At 25.9% G+C, this 17026-nt stretch overlaps 1 protein-coding gene and 1 pseudogene across 1 annotated transcript; both read left to right on the top strand.

The window, feature by feature from the left end:
* The first annotated feature begins 263 nt into the window (after nt 1-263).
* On the top strand, nt 264-5362 carry LOC113560172 (annotated as a pseudogene).
* A 9583-nt stretch (nt 5363-14945) lies between these two features.
* Nucleotides 14946-16012, top strand: LOC113560173. Its single transcript, XM_028188646.1, has 2 exons — nt 14946-14981; nt 15215-16012. The coding sequence occupies exons 1-2, from the start codon at nt 14946-14948 to the stop codon at nt 16010-16012; spliced, it is 834 nt and encodes a 277-aa protein (XP_028044447.1).
* Nucleotides 16013-17026: the final 1014 nt, after the last annotated feature.

Below are 17026 nucleotides of genomic sequence, written 5' to 3'. Positions count from 1 at the left end.
GATTAAATTAATGACAACAATAGTTTTAAAAAATTGATCAAAAAATATGTCAGAAGCTATAGTACATATTTTATTCCCAGGTATTGATCTTATTTCATTTGTTAGAAAAATATTGTAAACTAATACATTTTAGAAATTTGTAGGTACTCTCGATATTGAAAATCAAGATTCGTACTCTAGCACTAGAGAAAATGAATTAAGTTCATCAATTAATGAAAAAGTTCCTATTGAAGTTTCGGAAATGAAATAAGAACAGATAATTGGTATCTACATCATCTGGATTCAATGACTCTGAAATTCCAAGTTAATATAAACCTGAAAAAGAAGTAATTATTTTATTTTTATCTACTACAAGTTCTTGTTCTATATATTTCAAGCACCAAATCTTTGTAGAATATGTTTACAGTCTGATTTGGATGAATCAAATAATGCATCTCTCCTTGCTTTTGTCGTGGGAGTATATCCAAGGTGCATAAAACGTGTTTGGAAAAATGGCTCCTTCAAGCCAGCTCTACTGTTTGTGAAATTTGTACATATGTATATAAAACCAGACGGTGTCACAAAGTAATATTGAAATATAAAAAACAATACACTATTTTATGATGAACAATTATATTTTATAAGATATTACTTCGTCATTTTTACAAATAAAATTATACTAATCAAATGAAAAAATAAAATAAATTTTGATATAAAATTACCACGATTAATTTAATATATTTATTATATTATAGATTATTCATTACTAGGATCAATTAAAGCATGGTTTTTCAGTAGTGAAAGCATAGAAGAAATTAAAGAATTATTTTATGATGGATGTGGTGTTGGTTATTACATTACCATTTATATCCTTATTTTCGTACGTCGGATTTTCTATAACCGAGCATATTTTCAACACAGATGTACAGGTAATAAAAAAACAGTAACATTTTAAAATGTTATTGTGGTATTAAATTTAACAACATCTATTTTATAACATTGTATACACTATACATATTATATAATTTTAATTATTTTTATTATTTTTTTTTTATTTGTTTAAGTTTTATTTTTAATTCGATTTAGGTAACTGGGTAGATTAATTTATAAAAATATTATGTCACAACTCATGTATCTCTGCTTCCTCCATTATCTTTCTCTCTCAGAAATTATAACCTTTATGTGATCTCTCATGACTGGATCTTATGGTTTGAAATTTATTTTTCTAATGTCACATCCTAATTTTTTATTATTCCATTCAATATCCATTATTATTCCATTCTAGATTCACTACATTTTACACTTTATTGTACTATAGTAAATATAGAAGGTCTTTTTTGTATATAAGCGTACATATCGAAATGTACTCTAAATAGATTTAAAAATATTTTTCACCGATACATTGTCAGGTTACGGGGAAGGTTTTAATGTATAATTTGTCTTGGAACATTAATTGGGTGTTGCAAACTGTTACCATCACCACGATTGTGTGATCACGATGTATTCAATCGAAACATTAGATTTGTCGGCCACACTGAAAAATGTGAACAGTAGTACACTCGATAAGTGAAATCTTTTAACGTTATTGTGTTTATTTTTCATATTATTGTGTGGGTGCTATTACTACGTCGACGATGGATCATGCTAAATTAGATATATTTGCTTGATGTAGTTGTGGCGTGGGGTGATATTGTATATTGGTAAACGTTAAAATAAATCCATGTATAATGAATAAAGTAAAAATAAAAAATAAAATAAAGTTTATTAATAATAAAATAATCGGAAAATATTGAAATTATATATTTACAAACATTGATAAGCGCAGTATATTATTTTGGTTGTATAGTGTAGGTACACTTCTTTAAATAACGTCAGAATGCTTAAAATATAATCACAATTATCCATATTAGAAAAAAAATACAGGAAAAAATTAATAATAATAATAAAAATGTAATTTATTTTGAATACTAATGTCTTAATATATTTATATATATTTATTGATTTTTAATTTTGAAAAACATAATTTTTAATAACACTGTATAAAACATAGATATAGATAATAAACTAGATTGCTAACCAGTGATATGATGTGAAATTATTAGTATCTATTTTGGAAAAGGTCAATGCATGCCGCAATCCCACCAAAATTTAAATTCTTGTTTAAAATATTTGAAATGAATTTAAAATAATATATTTCTTAAATATAATATTTATTTAATATGTAATTCTTTAAATGTATGATTTAATATTTAAACCATAAAGGAATTATTTGTTTAAACCAATCTATTGTTCTTTAACATATTATATAATATACTATTAACTATAAATAATATTTAATCAAACAATCAACTAGAAATTGTTCCTTATTGACTTCTCATAAAAATTCTTTGTTTCCATTAAAATCAAAGTATAAAAAAAATAAACATGTACTAGAAAATGAGGAACAAATAAAAAAAAATTATCATCAGTACTTACATGTGAAAAATGCATCAAAGCAGTGACAGATGATTCATATGTAAAAGATCATACATATTGTACTATTGAAAATGAATCATTTAAAACTCTCACAAGAATGAAAAACAGAGAAGGCTTAGAATTAGCATCGGAAAGTGTTTTAAAAGTTATCAAAACCACTGAAACATACTTTAAGTCTGTAGTTCAAAATACATTAGCACTATCGTCAACTCTTTTCCCTGAAACTATAGATTGTTGGTATGTAAGGCATACATGCAAGACCTCACAAAATTAAATTAATTAACCAAATTTCACATACATATTTAAATGTAAGATTACATTCTTATAGTAAAATATTAACTTCTACAATAATGAAGGTGACTAGCAAAAGCCAAAATCTTCATAAAACTATTTTATTTTACAACATGTAAAAGTATTTATTTTTTTATATAATGTAACATTATTTTAATTTATCAAAATACCTATACACATACTACCTAGTTAAAAACTGTACTATTAAATAAACCTAAGTATTATTAAAAATCGGTAATAAAATAGTATTTACTGAATAATACTTCTAATTAAACTTACCTAATTTATATGTTTATAAATAAATTATAAACATAACATGAAATTATTCAATAGATCATCAACATTTGAAATTAATTAGATAACAATAAATTATAAATTATTTAACAAATGTCAAATAATAAAATTAATGTGTTACCTTCACGAAAAAAAGACATTTTCATTTTTCAGTTAGAAATTGTATTATCAAAATTATAACATGATATGATACAAATGACCTACTAGTAATGGCGGATGTGTGGCTTCAAACGTTTATATGGTTAGTATAGGGAACCTAGCAATCTAGTATATTATCTATATCTGTGGTATAAGTTTAATTTAATGTATTTTACTTTTTTAAATAAACTTTATTAATTCATTTTGTTGACGATTGTTCAGACATGTCTTCACTATTTAATTTTTTATATTTTTCTGAAAAACTAATTAATTTTAATAATTAAATTATTATATTTAAAGTAGAATATTTAATTGGAATGTTATTTTTTCTAGAATTTTAAATATTTCACACCACCTATCTTCGGCTTTTGAACCATTTTTCCAGTTTTTCATTTCAACCTTCATTACATTTATTACATGATTCAATTCGTCAAAAATTTCATCTTCATCGAATTTGAATGTTGGATTATTCTTAATAATACATTTAAAACTTTCTTGAATGCCACTCAAAATTGGAAAATCTAGAACGTTATCTTGTACGAAAAACTTTTAGTGATTCAAAGTGATATCCCCATTTTTCCACGTACGATAAAAAAGTGTCATCAAACTCATCTGTTATCTCAATAATTTTTTTCACTATACAGTTTGTTCTTATCATGATCGGAAATAAGTTGAGCTAACTCTGATGTAAAAAAATGTTGATTTTTCCGATTTTTTTATTGTACCACATAACACGTATTTTATTTCTTCATACACCTCGCATGCCGTTCACCTTCTATCTTTATTGTATCACATACCACTTTCAACTGGCTGTACAAAATATAACCATGCAACGGATACAAAATCATTAAAAAAAGTTCTTAATACTGTAGGTCACTTTTATTGTGACATAAAATATGATTTCAATGCAGAATATAAATCTATTATTCTACAAACAGCTGGCTGAAAGAAAAAACAACGCGTTTTTACAGATCTTAAAATAGTTTTGTACTCAATACTAACACAATCGAAAAATCCTTTAATTTTACTATAGGAACTATATAAATATGAAAATACTGAAATATTTTATTAATTATGAGTTCAATGCCAGTTGGCAAAATATCAGCACTACTATGCTGATAGTATATCATTGTGCGGAATATAAGCAGCATAGCCAATACCGGAAATATTTCTTTTTAATTTTTGATTTGGATTTGCAATAACGTTATTTAAGCCTTTTCTCGAGACGCTGCCAAAATTTGTATTGCAGTTGTCACCGAAAATGCAACAACATTATTTATTAATTATAATTTTTTAAAACATTCATTATGCAATCTTATAAAATATTTGATGTTTCTCATTTTAAATTCATAAATTCTGACACTTATTTTTACTCCTTCTAGGGGGTTAAAAAATCGAATTAGAATTGGAACCTGTTTTAAATTTTATGGTTTGATGTGTCTAGCATAATTGTTAAAAATTTAATGAATTTTAGTTCATCTAACATCTGTGGAATGGAAAAAGGAGCTATTAGATTTACATTTATAGATTTACATTTTATACGAACACAGGAAAATATTTTTTTTGTAAATTGTTTTTATAATTTTAAATAGATTTTTGTGGTTTAACTGTAAAAACAAAATATAATAATAAATAATAAATAACAATTTGATCAAAAAAAAGTGCACGGGGGCAGCTAGTTCTCAATAATTATTTTATAAGTCATTATTCTCTTCACTCTTAAATCTTTTTTTTCGTCTCCTCGTATTATATACCAATAATATTATTACCTCTCGCCTATTCACTCGCAAATCACTGATCTTTTGGACCCTCTTTATTGACGTATTAAACATCAGCTATCAATCTAATGCGACCTAATTTTAATCGTTACTTACAATATCCATGATAATAACATATAGGAATTGCATAATGTATAAATAATATATATATATAAATTATAAATATCAATATTATCATAATAAATTATACATTTTAACATTTTTAAATCAATATTTTTCAGATAAAATATGACATGGTTTATCGAGTTGTATCATTTAGCGCTTGTTGGGCAATACTGTGCGCAGATTTTTTCTTTTGTTTCTGGACTTCTTGCCGAATACAACATCATGTCTTAAATTGGTATAATTTCTACAAAAATAATCAATCGATAATTTTAGAATCGGAACTTCCAGAGGACTCTATGTGAATCCATTAATTGTCAAAGACTTTTAATCGAGATGTGACACTAAAATTATACAACATTTTTAATAAAAAATTTTAAAAATCAAAAATAATTTTTAAAATTGTAAATAAATTGAAATTTTCAAAAAGTATTTACACAGTGAATCTCACTCATTATTTCAAAATCTATTAACATTTTTTTACATAATTTGCAGTCGAAATAAAACTATATTTTATTAATTTTTTTTTAAATTTTTTATTTTTATAACCTTAAAGGTTTTACTTTTTTTAATGATAACATATATTTTTAGTTAAATATCTTGATATTACCTATGTGATATTTCTGATAAATATTGTTCGGAGTACGTGGATACATAAAAATTGAAATTTGGTTGAGTAGTTTAGACGTATTTAGACGATTTATATAGGTATAAAACTAAGATAACGAACTCCACTATCGATTGAATCCTGTTTTTTTGGATGACATTAAATAGTATTTTATACGCTAAATATTAATTTATGTTGTATTGTATTTTATTAAAAACGATGTTCCTAATACATTTTGTATTTTTGTATAATAAATGTAATGTTTTGCCAACTAACAAAATGATGACAACTGCTATGGGAGCTTCACTGATAGAAAAATAAATAATATAGGAGTTCCTTATCTAGTGTAGTGAAGCACAGCTTGGACGCTTCTTGTGTATTACCAAATTACTTCTATCATTTAAAAGAAGGAAAAATCTTCTCATTTTACATCTGTTGTTATAAAATTCAAAATATTGTTCTGTTGTCCGTTCATGGCTCATTGTTCACCCATCAGTTATATGAGTCATAAACTCATAACTTATCGAAATTGAATTTTATTAAATATTTGTTTTTTTGTTAATTGCTTTACCAGCACCTTAACATGATATTCATCTGTACCGCGAGGACTTGTGTGAACAGTAAGGTGAAAAGCAGAAATAAAGGTTATAAACTACATAGGTACGTTTCCCAATGACATATAAGTTTGGTAATTTTTAAAAATACAAGTCCATCGCCACGTTTTAAAGCCGTGGAAACTGAGTTGCCGGCGAATTGTTATACAACTCCGGAAGGAAAATTTTGGAAATTTTAATTATACATAATTACGACCACTTTTAAAACGGTATACCTACTGTGCAGTTAATGTTTCTTAACGTTTTGAGAACGTTATTATAGTGTTTCATGATCAAAGTTGCTTTGTAACATAAGCGCGATATCACCGGTTTGTTTTTGTGTGTTATACAAAGTTATAAACAGTGAAGTATTGCATGAAACGTACCATAGATGTTTTTGTGTGCTGTTTATAGTACCTACAGACATATATATTATACTAGATACCCGACTGTGTATATTATTGTACACTCCAATAACAAGTTGGCCGCCATATGCAGTAGGGGCAATGTTTACAAACTTATGTTATCAATAAAAGTGATAATAAAATTGAATTGCTCATAGACTTATAATATATAGAGAAGCGTCTAAACACAGTAATGGTGCAATAATTATACGCATGCACGTGGACGACAAAGTTAGGTTACTGTCTTATCAGTTATCCGTGATTCATACAAAATATTATGTAAATGGAAATATAAAATATTATAAACATTAAAATAATAATAAATATTATGAACAGTTATATAACAGTTAGTAGTCATTAATTGTCACAAGCTTCAAAAAATTATAATAATATTAAGACATAAAATAGGTATATACAAAAATATTAATTATTAATTTGTATGTCAATAGTTAGATACTATATGAATGAAGTATAGAATCTAATGTTCTTTATAATATGAATGTTCAACAACTTGTTCTTTTAAAACATTTAATTTCTTATTTAAAAACAAATCACTTCAATCTTGTTTTTCAAGCCAGGAAGGTTTTGATAAATCATTTTCAATTTTTCGTCTTTTATTTTTAGTTGAGTAAAAATTGGTTTGCGTCATTATTTTTTTATTTGAAGGATCACTGTTGGTTTTAATAAACTCTGTACCAGTTGCTGTTTCGTTTGATGCCACATCAATAAAAGCATCAAATGCTTTTAACTTTTGCATGGCCACCTTAAGATACTCTGGATTTTGTAAAGAGGTAATTTTATATATAATACCTGTGGCTTTAAATTTAAATTTAGTATATATATTTTCATCATTTTTAGGATTACCTAAAGTCTTCATGTGAACTTTTAACTCTTCAGTTTCAGATTGTTCGTTTGTTTTGGTTGAAGTCACTGTGACATCTACATCTGTTTCTGATGTAGGATGTGTAGTAACCAAATTACTTGTAAGATCTTCAAGTAATTTAATTTCTGATTCAATTATATTTAAGGCAATAAAGTGGATATGTTTACAAATTATAGACTTAATTAAATAATCTAAACATGAACATTCAAATGTATGAATACATAATTTACATGTAGAGCAAACCATGCCACAAAATATTTCATTATTAACTTGTTTTACAATGTATAATTGATTTGGTACATTTTCACTCTCCACATTCCGGGTATTATTATCAAAGTAAATTTTAAGATTCATTGAAATGCTTTTGATATGTCTTTTTTTAATCTCTTGGATTCTAGTAGTCGATTTACCCTTACTCAATTTCACCATCCTTTCAACTTTTTTATCTCTAGTATACTATCGTATTATTAATATACTTTTATCTAAGCGTCCAACTTTACACCTATTTAAATAATGATATTTTATCGACTTATGCATAGATTCTAAATCAGTTGATTCCTAAGCCTTTCCTATAACAATAAGCCCATAAAGTAGTTTTATTTCCATATGTTCTGTCATAGTATAGTTCAAATTCTTTAGTATCGCGGTCATTTTTCATTACACTACTAAATTCCTTTTAACTCTGATTAAATTCTGTTTCAGAAGACATTGTTTGAAGAACTTTTAAAGATTTGTATACTGTAGATTGCTTTTCTTTACGTTGAGAACCAATAATCTTCGTTAAATTTTGTCGCCAAGCCTTGTCAACATGCCATGAACATAAAATGCGATGAGGGACTGGCCCCATGATATTTTCCCATACCAAGTAAAATGTTTCAACAATATCAGACATAAATCTTTGTGGTTGTATTATACCTATAACATATTTAATAGCTGAGAACATTACAGTATATATATTGGTATCTTTCAAATTTGTAAACATAAAGCAACACGGAAAACCTGAGCCAAAATTATCAATAATCATTAATGTTACTAATTCAAAATCATAATCATTAAGTCTGTGAGTTCCATCAATGCATACAATTTTTTGTTGTCCAAATTTGTGTAACATATTTCTGTCCGGGTTTCATTAAAATTATAAAAAATCTTTTAAATCAAGCATTGCCTCTGTCATCGACTTCACCTGAAATATTTAAAAAAAAATTGTTTAAGATTTTAGATAGGTAAAGTGTAGTTGGTACCTAATTGTTTAATAATAATAAAAACATTTCTAAATAAAATATGAAATTCATTGTTTTCCATGTATTTAAAAATGGCTAATTTTCCTAAATGATATAATTAAACTTACCTAATACATATGTAAATTCTATTATTTGTTTATTTATAGATAGTCCATGGACCTTATTTAAATCATTAATCAGCAATGTCTAATTTGAGAAATTAATAAAGTTACCATTATATTGATTATGATAAACAAATGTGTGATTCTTTAATTAAAAAATGTACATTTTGGGAAAAAAAAATATTTTTCCCAAATTATACTAGGTAATAAAAATTAAATATTAAAAATATTTTATATTGTAATATAATAATTTATTGCAAAAAGTAACAAGGATTACAATGATTTTAAATTAGATTACATCTATATTAAAAATTATTTACATATATAAAAAAAAACTATTAAATACTATTGTTTTATAATTGGTCGTTGAAGATTTATTAATCTACATGCAATAGTTATAATTTCATCACTATAACATAATAATTAACAGTTAATAAGTTCACGGGGTTTCAACGTTTTAAATTCTCTTAATCGTCCTATTACACGTTCTATATGAATATGAAGGCTAGCAATACGTTTAGTTTCTAAAACATCGTCTTTTGTTGACTTGGATTTTTGTGAAATACTAGGAGGTCTTATGAGAACACAATTGATTTTATTTAACAACACATCAATACATTTATACTCACGGTCAGCCATTATAGATATATATTTCAGGAACAAGATTTAAAAAAATTACTTATTTCTACTATCAATACATCAGTACATCAATACTATCAGTACATCTACCATTAAAACCTTCTGATATAAAATTAATAAATCCATCTGGAGTTAAAGATATAAGATATTTTAATGTGTTACATTTTTTTATAATCTGACCATCTTAGTGTTTATTTAATAGAATCTGATGGTTTTGGTACTTCTATTTCTAAACAGTCTATAATAGATTGAACAGATGAATAACGATAACGAAAAGGAATAGGTAAAAGTTCTTTTATTCATTTTTCTTTAGGCCAGTATATTTATTGCTTAAAAAAACAGAAAGTCTAGGTAAAGTGTTATGAAATAATCTACGGACTAAACTTTCAGATATCCCAAACCAATCTCATAATCTTCTGAATCAATCGTTCAATTTTATTTTCATTGAAGTTATGAATATATTTCTCTCTTCAAGTTCTAAATGAGAACTTATTAATTTAATTAAATTACGTTTATACCATTCTTTATTGAGACCTACATATGCTTTTGGATTACTACTTATATTATGTAAAGTTACTTCATAAGCCATTTTTTTAAAACGTTCATTAGCATATTCAAAACCTAAGTTAAATAAATTTTCACTTTCAATAGAACTAGAAAGAGCTAAAGTATTTGATATTTCTGAACTGAACAATAGTTTCTTTTACGTATAAATTTTTAGTATTACAAGATTCTAAAAGGTTTACTTTAATAGGTGAAAAAGCTACTGTTATAAACTTAGTTGAATTTTCTGATAATTTTCATTGGAGTTTTTTGGATCTTGTTTTTTTTAAATTTTTTATATTGACTTTGTACACCAACATCACTAGTTTTTATAATATGTATTTATAAATTTAAATTAATTGATTTTGTAAATCAATTTTATTATTTAATACAGATGTCTTCAAAGATATTACCACCTATAATTAACAATAAATTATTGTAAAAGTTTCCAATTTGAATCTAAAATGTATATAATTAGTTGAAATTATAAAATTTAACTTTTATTTAAACTATATTCTTTAACTGGATTTTCCACATCTAATTTTCTTTTCTTTTTTAAAAATAATGGACGATTTAGAACAGTAGAAGATCTTTTTCGATCCGACTGACAATCAAATTTATGTGGAATGATACCTTTTTTCAAAGTAAGTATTTTTAGTCCCATTAACTTAAATTGAACATAATTTTCAAGATCATTTTCAATCTGAAAAAAGTAGGATAGAGTCACTCATTTAATTTGACACTTTAAAATAAATTCTATTCATTTATTTTTATTTTTGATAAACATAATTAAATATTGTTCTATGAATTATTTAAATCAAAAATTGTTAATGCAATTTTAGAGCCTTATTAAGGCCAAGAAATAAAACTTATCTAGGAGATACATAAAAATTGACTTAACATATTCTTTTAATCTATATAAAAATATTTATTTATACTTACATATTTTTACATACATCAAAATGATCCTCGCCACAAGATAAGTGTGATTTATCAGAAACATCCTTCTTGTCACGTCTTGCAGCTTTCAACCAGTTTTTTCTCATTTTTTTGGATTCGAGGACATTTAAGAATATTTTATCCGGTGTACTTACATTTGTGTTTTTACAAAGTGGAACAAAGCAGTATTTATAAACGCTATTTTTAAGTTTGTCTGTTTCTATTATGTAAAATTATTAAAATAAATATTAAATGACAAAAACTAAATTGCTAAAAAATAAAGTGTTTTTAAATTAAAGCACATTCAAAATCGTAGTGTTAAAGATATTAGATGAATCATGAATACAACAGTGAACAAATAATAATATTGAGCGCGAATGCATGACTGCACGGCGCGTGGGTGATATAGTACATGCGGAGTGACAAATGGCGGGTAACCCGCCACTTTTAAAAATACATAATCTCGCCCCTAAAAGTGGCGAGATTATGTATTTACTTCACATACTCCTAAAAGTGGTCAAAATGATTTTTTTTGCGTCCAAAAAATCTTATTTTAAATATTAAACCAAGCAGCTTACATACTATTACACTAAATATTTAAGTACTAGTTCAGATGCTAATTACATTCTTCAGAAAATTTAATATTAATTTAGGTCATTTCAAAACATTTAACAAAAAACAATTCATTAATTGTATTCACTCATTTGATCTTAATAATTTTATATTTTTAACTTGAGCATTATATGAGTATCTAATTATCTACATCCTATTATTATTTAGGTACTAAATATTTTATTTTGTTTTTTTGATAACTGATTATGTATTTTTATTAATTATTAATTATATTATATTCTCAAGAATTAAACTCACCATACTCATTGATTAGTAATGTTTATTAACGTTAATTTTAGTAAGTATGTTGTTACATTAACTAACAAATAAATAATACTGATACATTTGATACCATTATTTAAAAAATTAAAAATTAAATTTTATGAAAATTAATAAATATCCTGTTACTATAAAGTTTCTAGATCAATAAACTTAATATTCATTAATAATTTAACATAGTTACACTACATTATAGGTACCTAATTAAAATATTTTAATTTGTGTACTTACCCTTTCCTGAATCATAGATCAACGATGAAGATCAAGATGAAATTATTCAACAGTTTAATATTGTCGGTACACAACACATACGAACATCAGAACATTAACAATTTATAATATTGTATAATACTGTTCACAACGAAGGCGAATACACGAATGAAAATATAAGTCTGAAATTGATCTAAATTCTAAAATATTTTTAATTGTAGGTACCTATATCCTTTTGTCCTACCCTTGTCTGACTCAAAAGGTATCAACATTGCATATCTTTTTATTATTTTTTATCAATGATTTATCAGCTATTAAATTGGTTACAGTTCATACGGGCTTAATAATTATCAACATTGTTTAGTATATATATTCATATAATATATATGCTTACTCATATAGATATACCTACTCTCACAAATAGATGCTGAATGCTTAACAATAGTCTAGCTACCTGGCCGACTCTTACGAATCGTTAATCGGTATACGCATAATAGAAATTAACTTATGGTTACGTAGCTATACGTAGTATAGAAATACAGTATTGGTTACCGGTTATCTTTGACAGGTGATATCATGACACTATGACCGTGGTACCCAAATTATAATCTAATGTTCATCTTATTTTACTTTTTAAATTAAATAAAATATATTTTATTGAGGCAGTGTTTGTGAACTATTATATTATTTTAATACAACATTGCATACTGTTTATCATTTTAACATAGTTTTCAATTATTACACTTTTTGGCTATCAAAACTTTACATATTATTGTTGCGATTGTCCAAATTGTCTTGACATCTTGGCTATTAGGTAAAAAAACCATCTCAAACATTTGTACTCGTTATATCAGTGGTAGCTACATATTAATACAAATGCTGTATCAGTTCATATAGAACACACTAGATATAGAGATGAAAAAACTATAAAAATCAAAGGAGAAGTATACTATGTTATATTTATACCAAAATCAATAATATAAATTTTAGGTTTTCATATAAAGTAATTAACGTATGAAAATGCACACTATTTAAATATATATGATACATACAATGTACATTTGTAGTATAATAGTTGTATATAATATTATATGTATGACATTATTATTTTTTTTATTTTGTATTTTACAATTAGATTTTTTTATATGAAGAACCATTTATTATTATTTTATTACTATCAAGTATCATTGTTTATTATTATTATATATTTATTAAAAAAATTGTCATATTTGTTTATAATACATTTTTATTGTAATACATACTATTATCTGTACCATGAATATTATTAAGTATAATATTATAATATTAAGTTGTTTGAATATTATTTTTTTTTAATTATGGAAATTCCATTTAAGTGGGATAGCATTTAAACAGTCCCGATTTAATTGAAATTTGATTTATTAGAGTTTGGGACTCAACACAAACACGGAATCAAGTAGAGCAAACGGGACTAACTAACAAACCTAACCTGTGGAGGAGCCACCGCGATCTCCGCCTATGCTGTTTCACTTGACAAATGGGAGATTGATGGACGTCGAATAATTATGTTATATGTATTGATTGTTAATTATGCGTAAATTTATAATTATCTCTATATAAAGAACCTGCTGTTTTTGTATAACGAATAAACTATTTGATAACAGAATCATTTTTGTAAACAAAATCGAGACATTTTACAAAAAGAAAGTAGGTACAATTTATAAAAAATAATAAACAAACGAAACTCACAAATTATTTCTCAATCACAAATTAAATATTGCCGAACTTCCACCTAGGCAAACCAGGCAGCTGCCTTCCCAGGGTCAAGGCTCCCGACCAAGTACCAAAAAAGGGCCCTTCCTTAGTAGCTGTATTAAGACCCTGAGACCCTTAAGTTCGGAGTACTGGCTAGTCGCTAGTGCACTATTTTTTACTGTTTTGATTTTTGTCTTATACATATATATATTTGTATATTTATCAATAAGCACTACTATGTATTCTTATGGTTTACTCCATTTTATAAAAAAATAACAATTCTTCAATTGTCAAATTGTTTAATTCTTCATAAATCTTCAGAACAAAAAAAATACAGTCTTATATATTTATGTGTAGGTGCTTATTGATAATAAGTATATAAATTTTCAACATTTTTGAGAAACGGTAGTAAAAGTAAATATACTTCCCCCGCGGTAGAGGAAATTATATGTTTGCCAACTTATATCCCTCCCCTAGACAAAATCCTAAATGTGTCACTGTATACACCCTACTTAGTACTTCTTATTAATTAGTTATTAATTTATTATAAATGAATTAGGACAGCAAAAGTAATAATAAGTTACTACTAATAGCTGTAGTTACAGAAATGTATAAAAATACAAATTCTTATAATTATTAGTTAATATAACGATTGTTATATTCGAATTATAATAAAGTAAACTCTATGGAAAATAATCGTTACTATTGGATTAATAATAAAAATTTAAAAATTCACACGTAAAATAACGATTTTCTATCAAACGGTTTTAGATATGAAATAAATAAATAATATATCCTAGAGTCTAGACTGACAAATCATCTCCGTTCAGAATCGTGTTTCATATACAATGATACCTATCATTACATTCAAATTTAACCTACCATAGTCTGAGGTACACCCCACCCCCTAATATACAGCAGAGCGATACCCACTTACCCGCTTTTTTTAAATTGACGTTTTTTTATCAATAATAATCAAATTAGCCTTACCTAAAGCTCCAATACAGTTTGGGAAATATGCACGTTTTTCAAATCCTGTTGAAATGTCTAACCATTTCTGTTTGTTAGGTTCACTCATTACAGTATTTTTTAATTTAATCCATATGATTTGGCATACCTGGCGTATTATGCCACTCAAAGTAGATACTCCAATTTTGTAATTATAGTGTTTATCTGTTATCGAGCAACCTGTTGACAAGTATCTGAAATATAAAATAAGAAAATAATTTATGATTATTTTTTATATATAAGACTTTTTTTCCGTGTATTTTCATAGTTTTGACTTAATAGTATATGAGATATTCTGGATACTTTTTAATGCATAAAAATGCATGGGCACAGTTTACATGAGTCATGTTTACCTGTATTATAGGCGCAGCTTACAATCCGATTATTTGTTTCAGGATTAGAATTACAAAAGAAATGGAAGGGTATTCGAGATGCATATGTAAAAGAAGTAAAAAAAATGAAACAAGTTAAGTCTGGATCGGGAGCAGAGAAGTCGTCATATTTATATTATAGAAGGTTGCAATTTCTACAACCAACCATAAAAAAAAATTCTACCGAGAGTAGTTTTGAAATTGCAGACGTCTGCGGTGATGGAAATTTAGAATCATCGACTGAAACTTCAATTGAGGAAGATAGTTCCAGAGTTCCAAACGAAGAATGTACTTTCAAAAGTCCTCTTCAGCAACGAAAAAAAATAAAACTTCATCCTGCTGATGAGCACTTTGCCAACATCATAGAAAAAAGTTTAAATCAGAGGAATACTGTAGATAAAAAAGAAGATGACGAAAATAAATTATTTTGTTTATCTTTATATAAAGAAATTAAAAAAGTACCAGATGCAATGCGTTTAAAAACTAAAATCGAAATTTATAACCTACTTTTAAAAAATCAAGCAATACAAACTTATCCTCAACCTTCAAGTACAGATACCTCTAAATCCAACCATTTATCCATACCGTACAGCCAACAAAATACGCAACGATATGCATACCCACAATATGATCGTCCAAATTATACAACTATTCCTCCATACGATACGCTTCGTTATAATCACATTTACACTCAATTCAACCAAAATATGGAACCTCTACAAACTCCTTCACCTTTGTCTACTAGTAGTGAGATTTCTCAAGAGTCGTCTGACCTTGATTTATTAGGATAAAAAATAATTTAAGTAATATATAAGGTGATTCTTTTGTATTGTTTTTTAATATTTGTTAAGTCTAAAGGTTGATTTTTTATTTTGTTTCAATATTATAAGTAATTTTGTTTTATAATTTATAAAGTAGTTCAGCAAATATTTGTTAAGTCAAAAGGTTGATTTTTTATTTTGTTATAATTTTGTAATATTTTTCAGTAAATAAAAAATTTAATAAAATTTAGACAGACTTACCTTAATGTAACGATAAGTTTTTCTTGTGGTGAAATGCAATATCTTATTGCATTTTCATTAGCTTCTAAGGAGTCTTTAATTGTCTCCAATAGGTCATCGAACGATTTAATAGACATTCTAAAATAATTGAAAAATTTATCTTCGTGATCTCTAAGTTTTGGATATAATGTGATATATAGACTTGTTGAAAGTCTTGTTTTTAAAATTGGATGAACCCAATATTTTCTTTCCCTTTTTTGCCTTCGTCTTCTTATTCTTCGGTGGAAAACCCACAAACACACAGCATCTACTACGTCCATTCTCGATGTACGTCTGAACAGTACTAAAATATGTTTTACATTGATACCTATTATTTATTTATTTCTTCGACGCGCGTAGCATATGTAGCCATCTGAACGGTCATACGCGCGTTTTGTGGCGGGCTAACGCGCGTGTACGCGCGTCCATGTGAACCTAACCTTAGAGGCTTTCATTCTTATGTCAGTTAAAAATAAATATTAGATCAAATATCATTAGAAGATATTTAAAGAATATTTAAAATCTTCATCGTCACTTATGTCTAAATTATTATCATAAGTATACTTAAAATGATTATTATCTTTTTTTATTATAGATTAGTATTATTTATAATTATGTTTTAATAATTTTTTAATATTTAATCTAGGTACATTTAATATTTGTTATACGCCTTTAAAAAAAAGATATTTTTAATTATTATTTAAATAAATTAATTAATTCACAAAAAATAATATTGTATTTTTATTAAACTCCACTAATTCTTTG

The sequence above is a fragment of the Rhopalosiphum maidis genome, chromosome 3 (genome assembly GCF_003676215.2).
Source record: "Rhopalosiphum maidis isolate BTI-1 chromosome 3, ASM367621v3, whole genome shotgun sequence".
NCBI classification, from domain to species: Eukaryota; Metazoa; Arthropoda; class Insecta; order Hemiptera; family Aphididae; genus Rhopalosiphum; species Rhopalosiphum maidis.
Note: the sequence above shows the minus strand (reverse complement) of the source record. Positions and strands in the feature narration are given on the sequence as shown.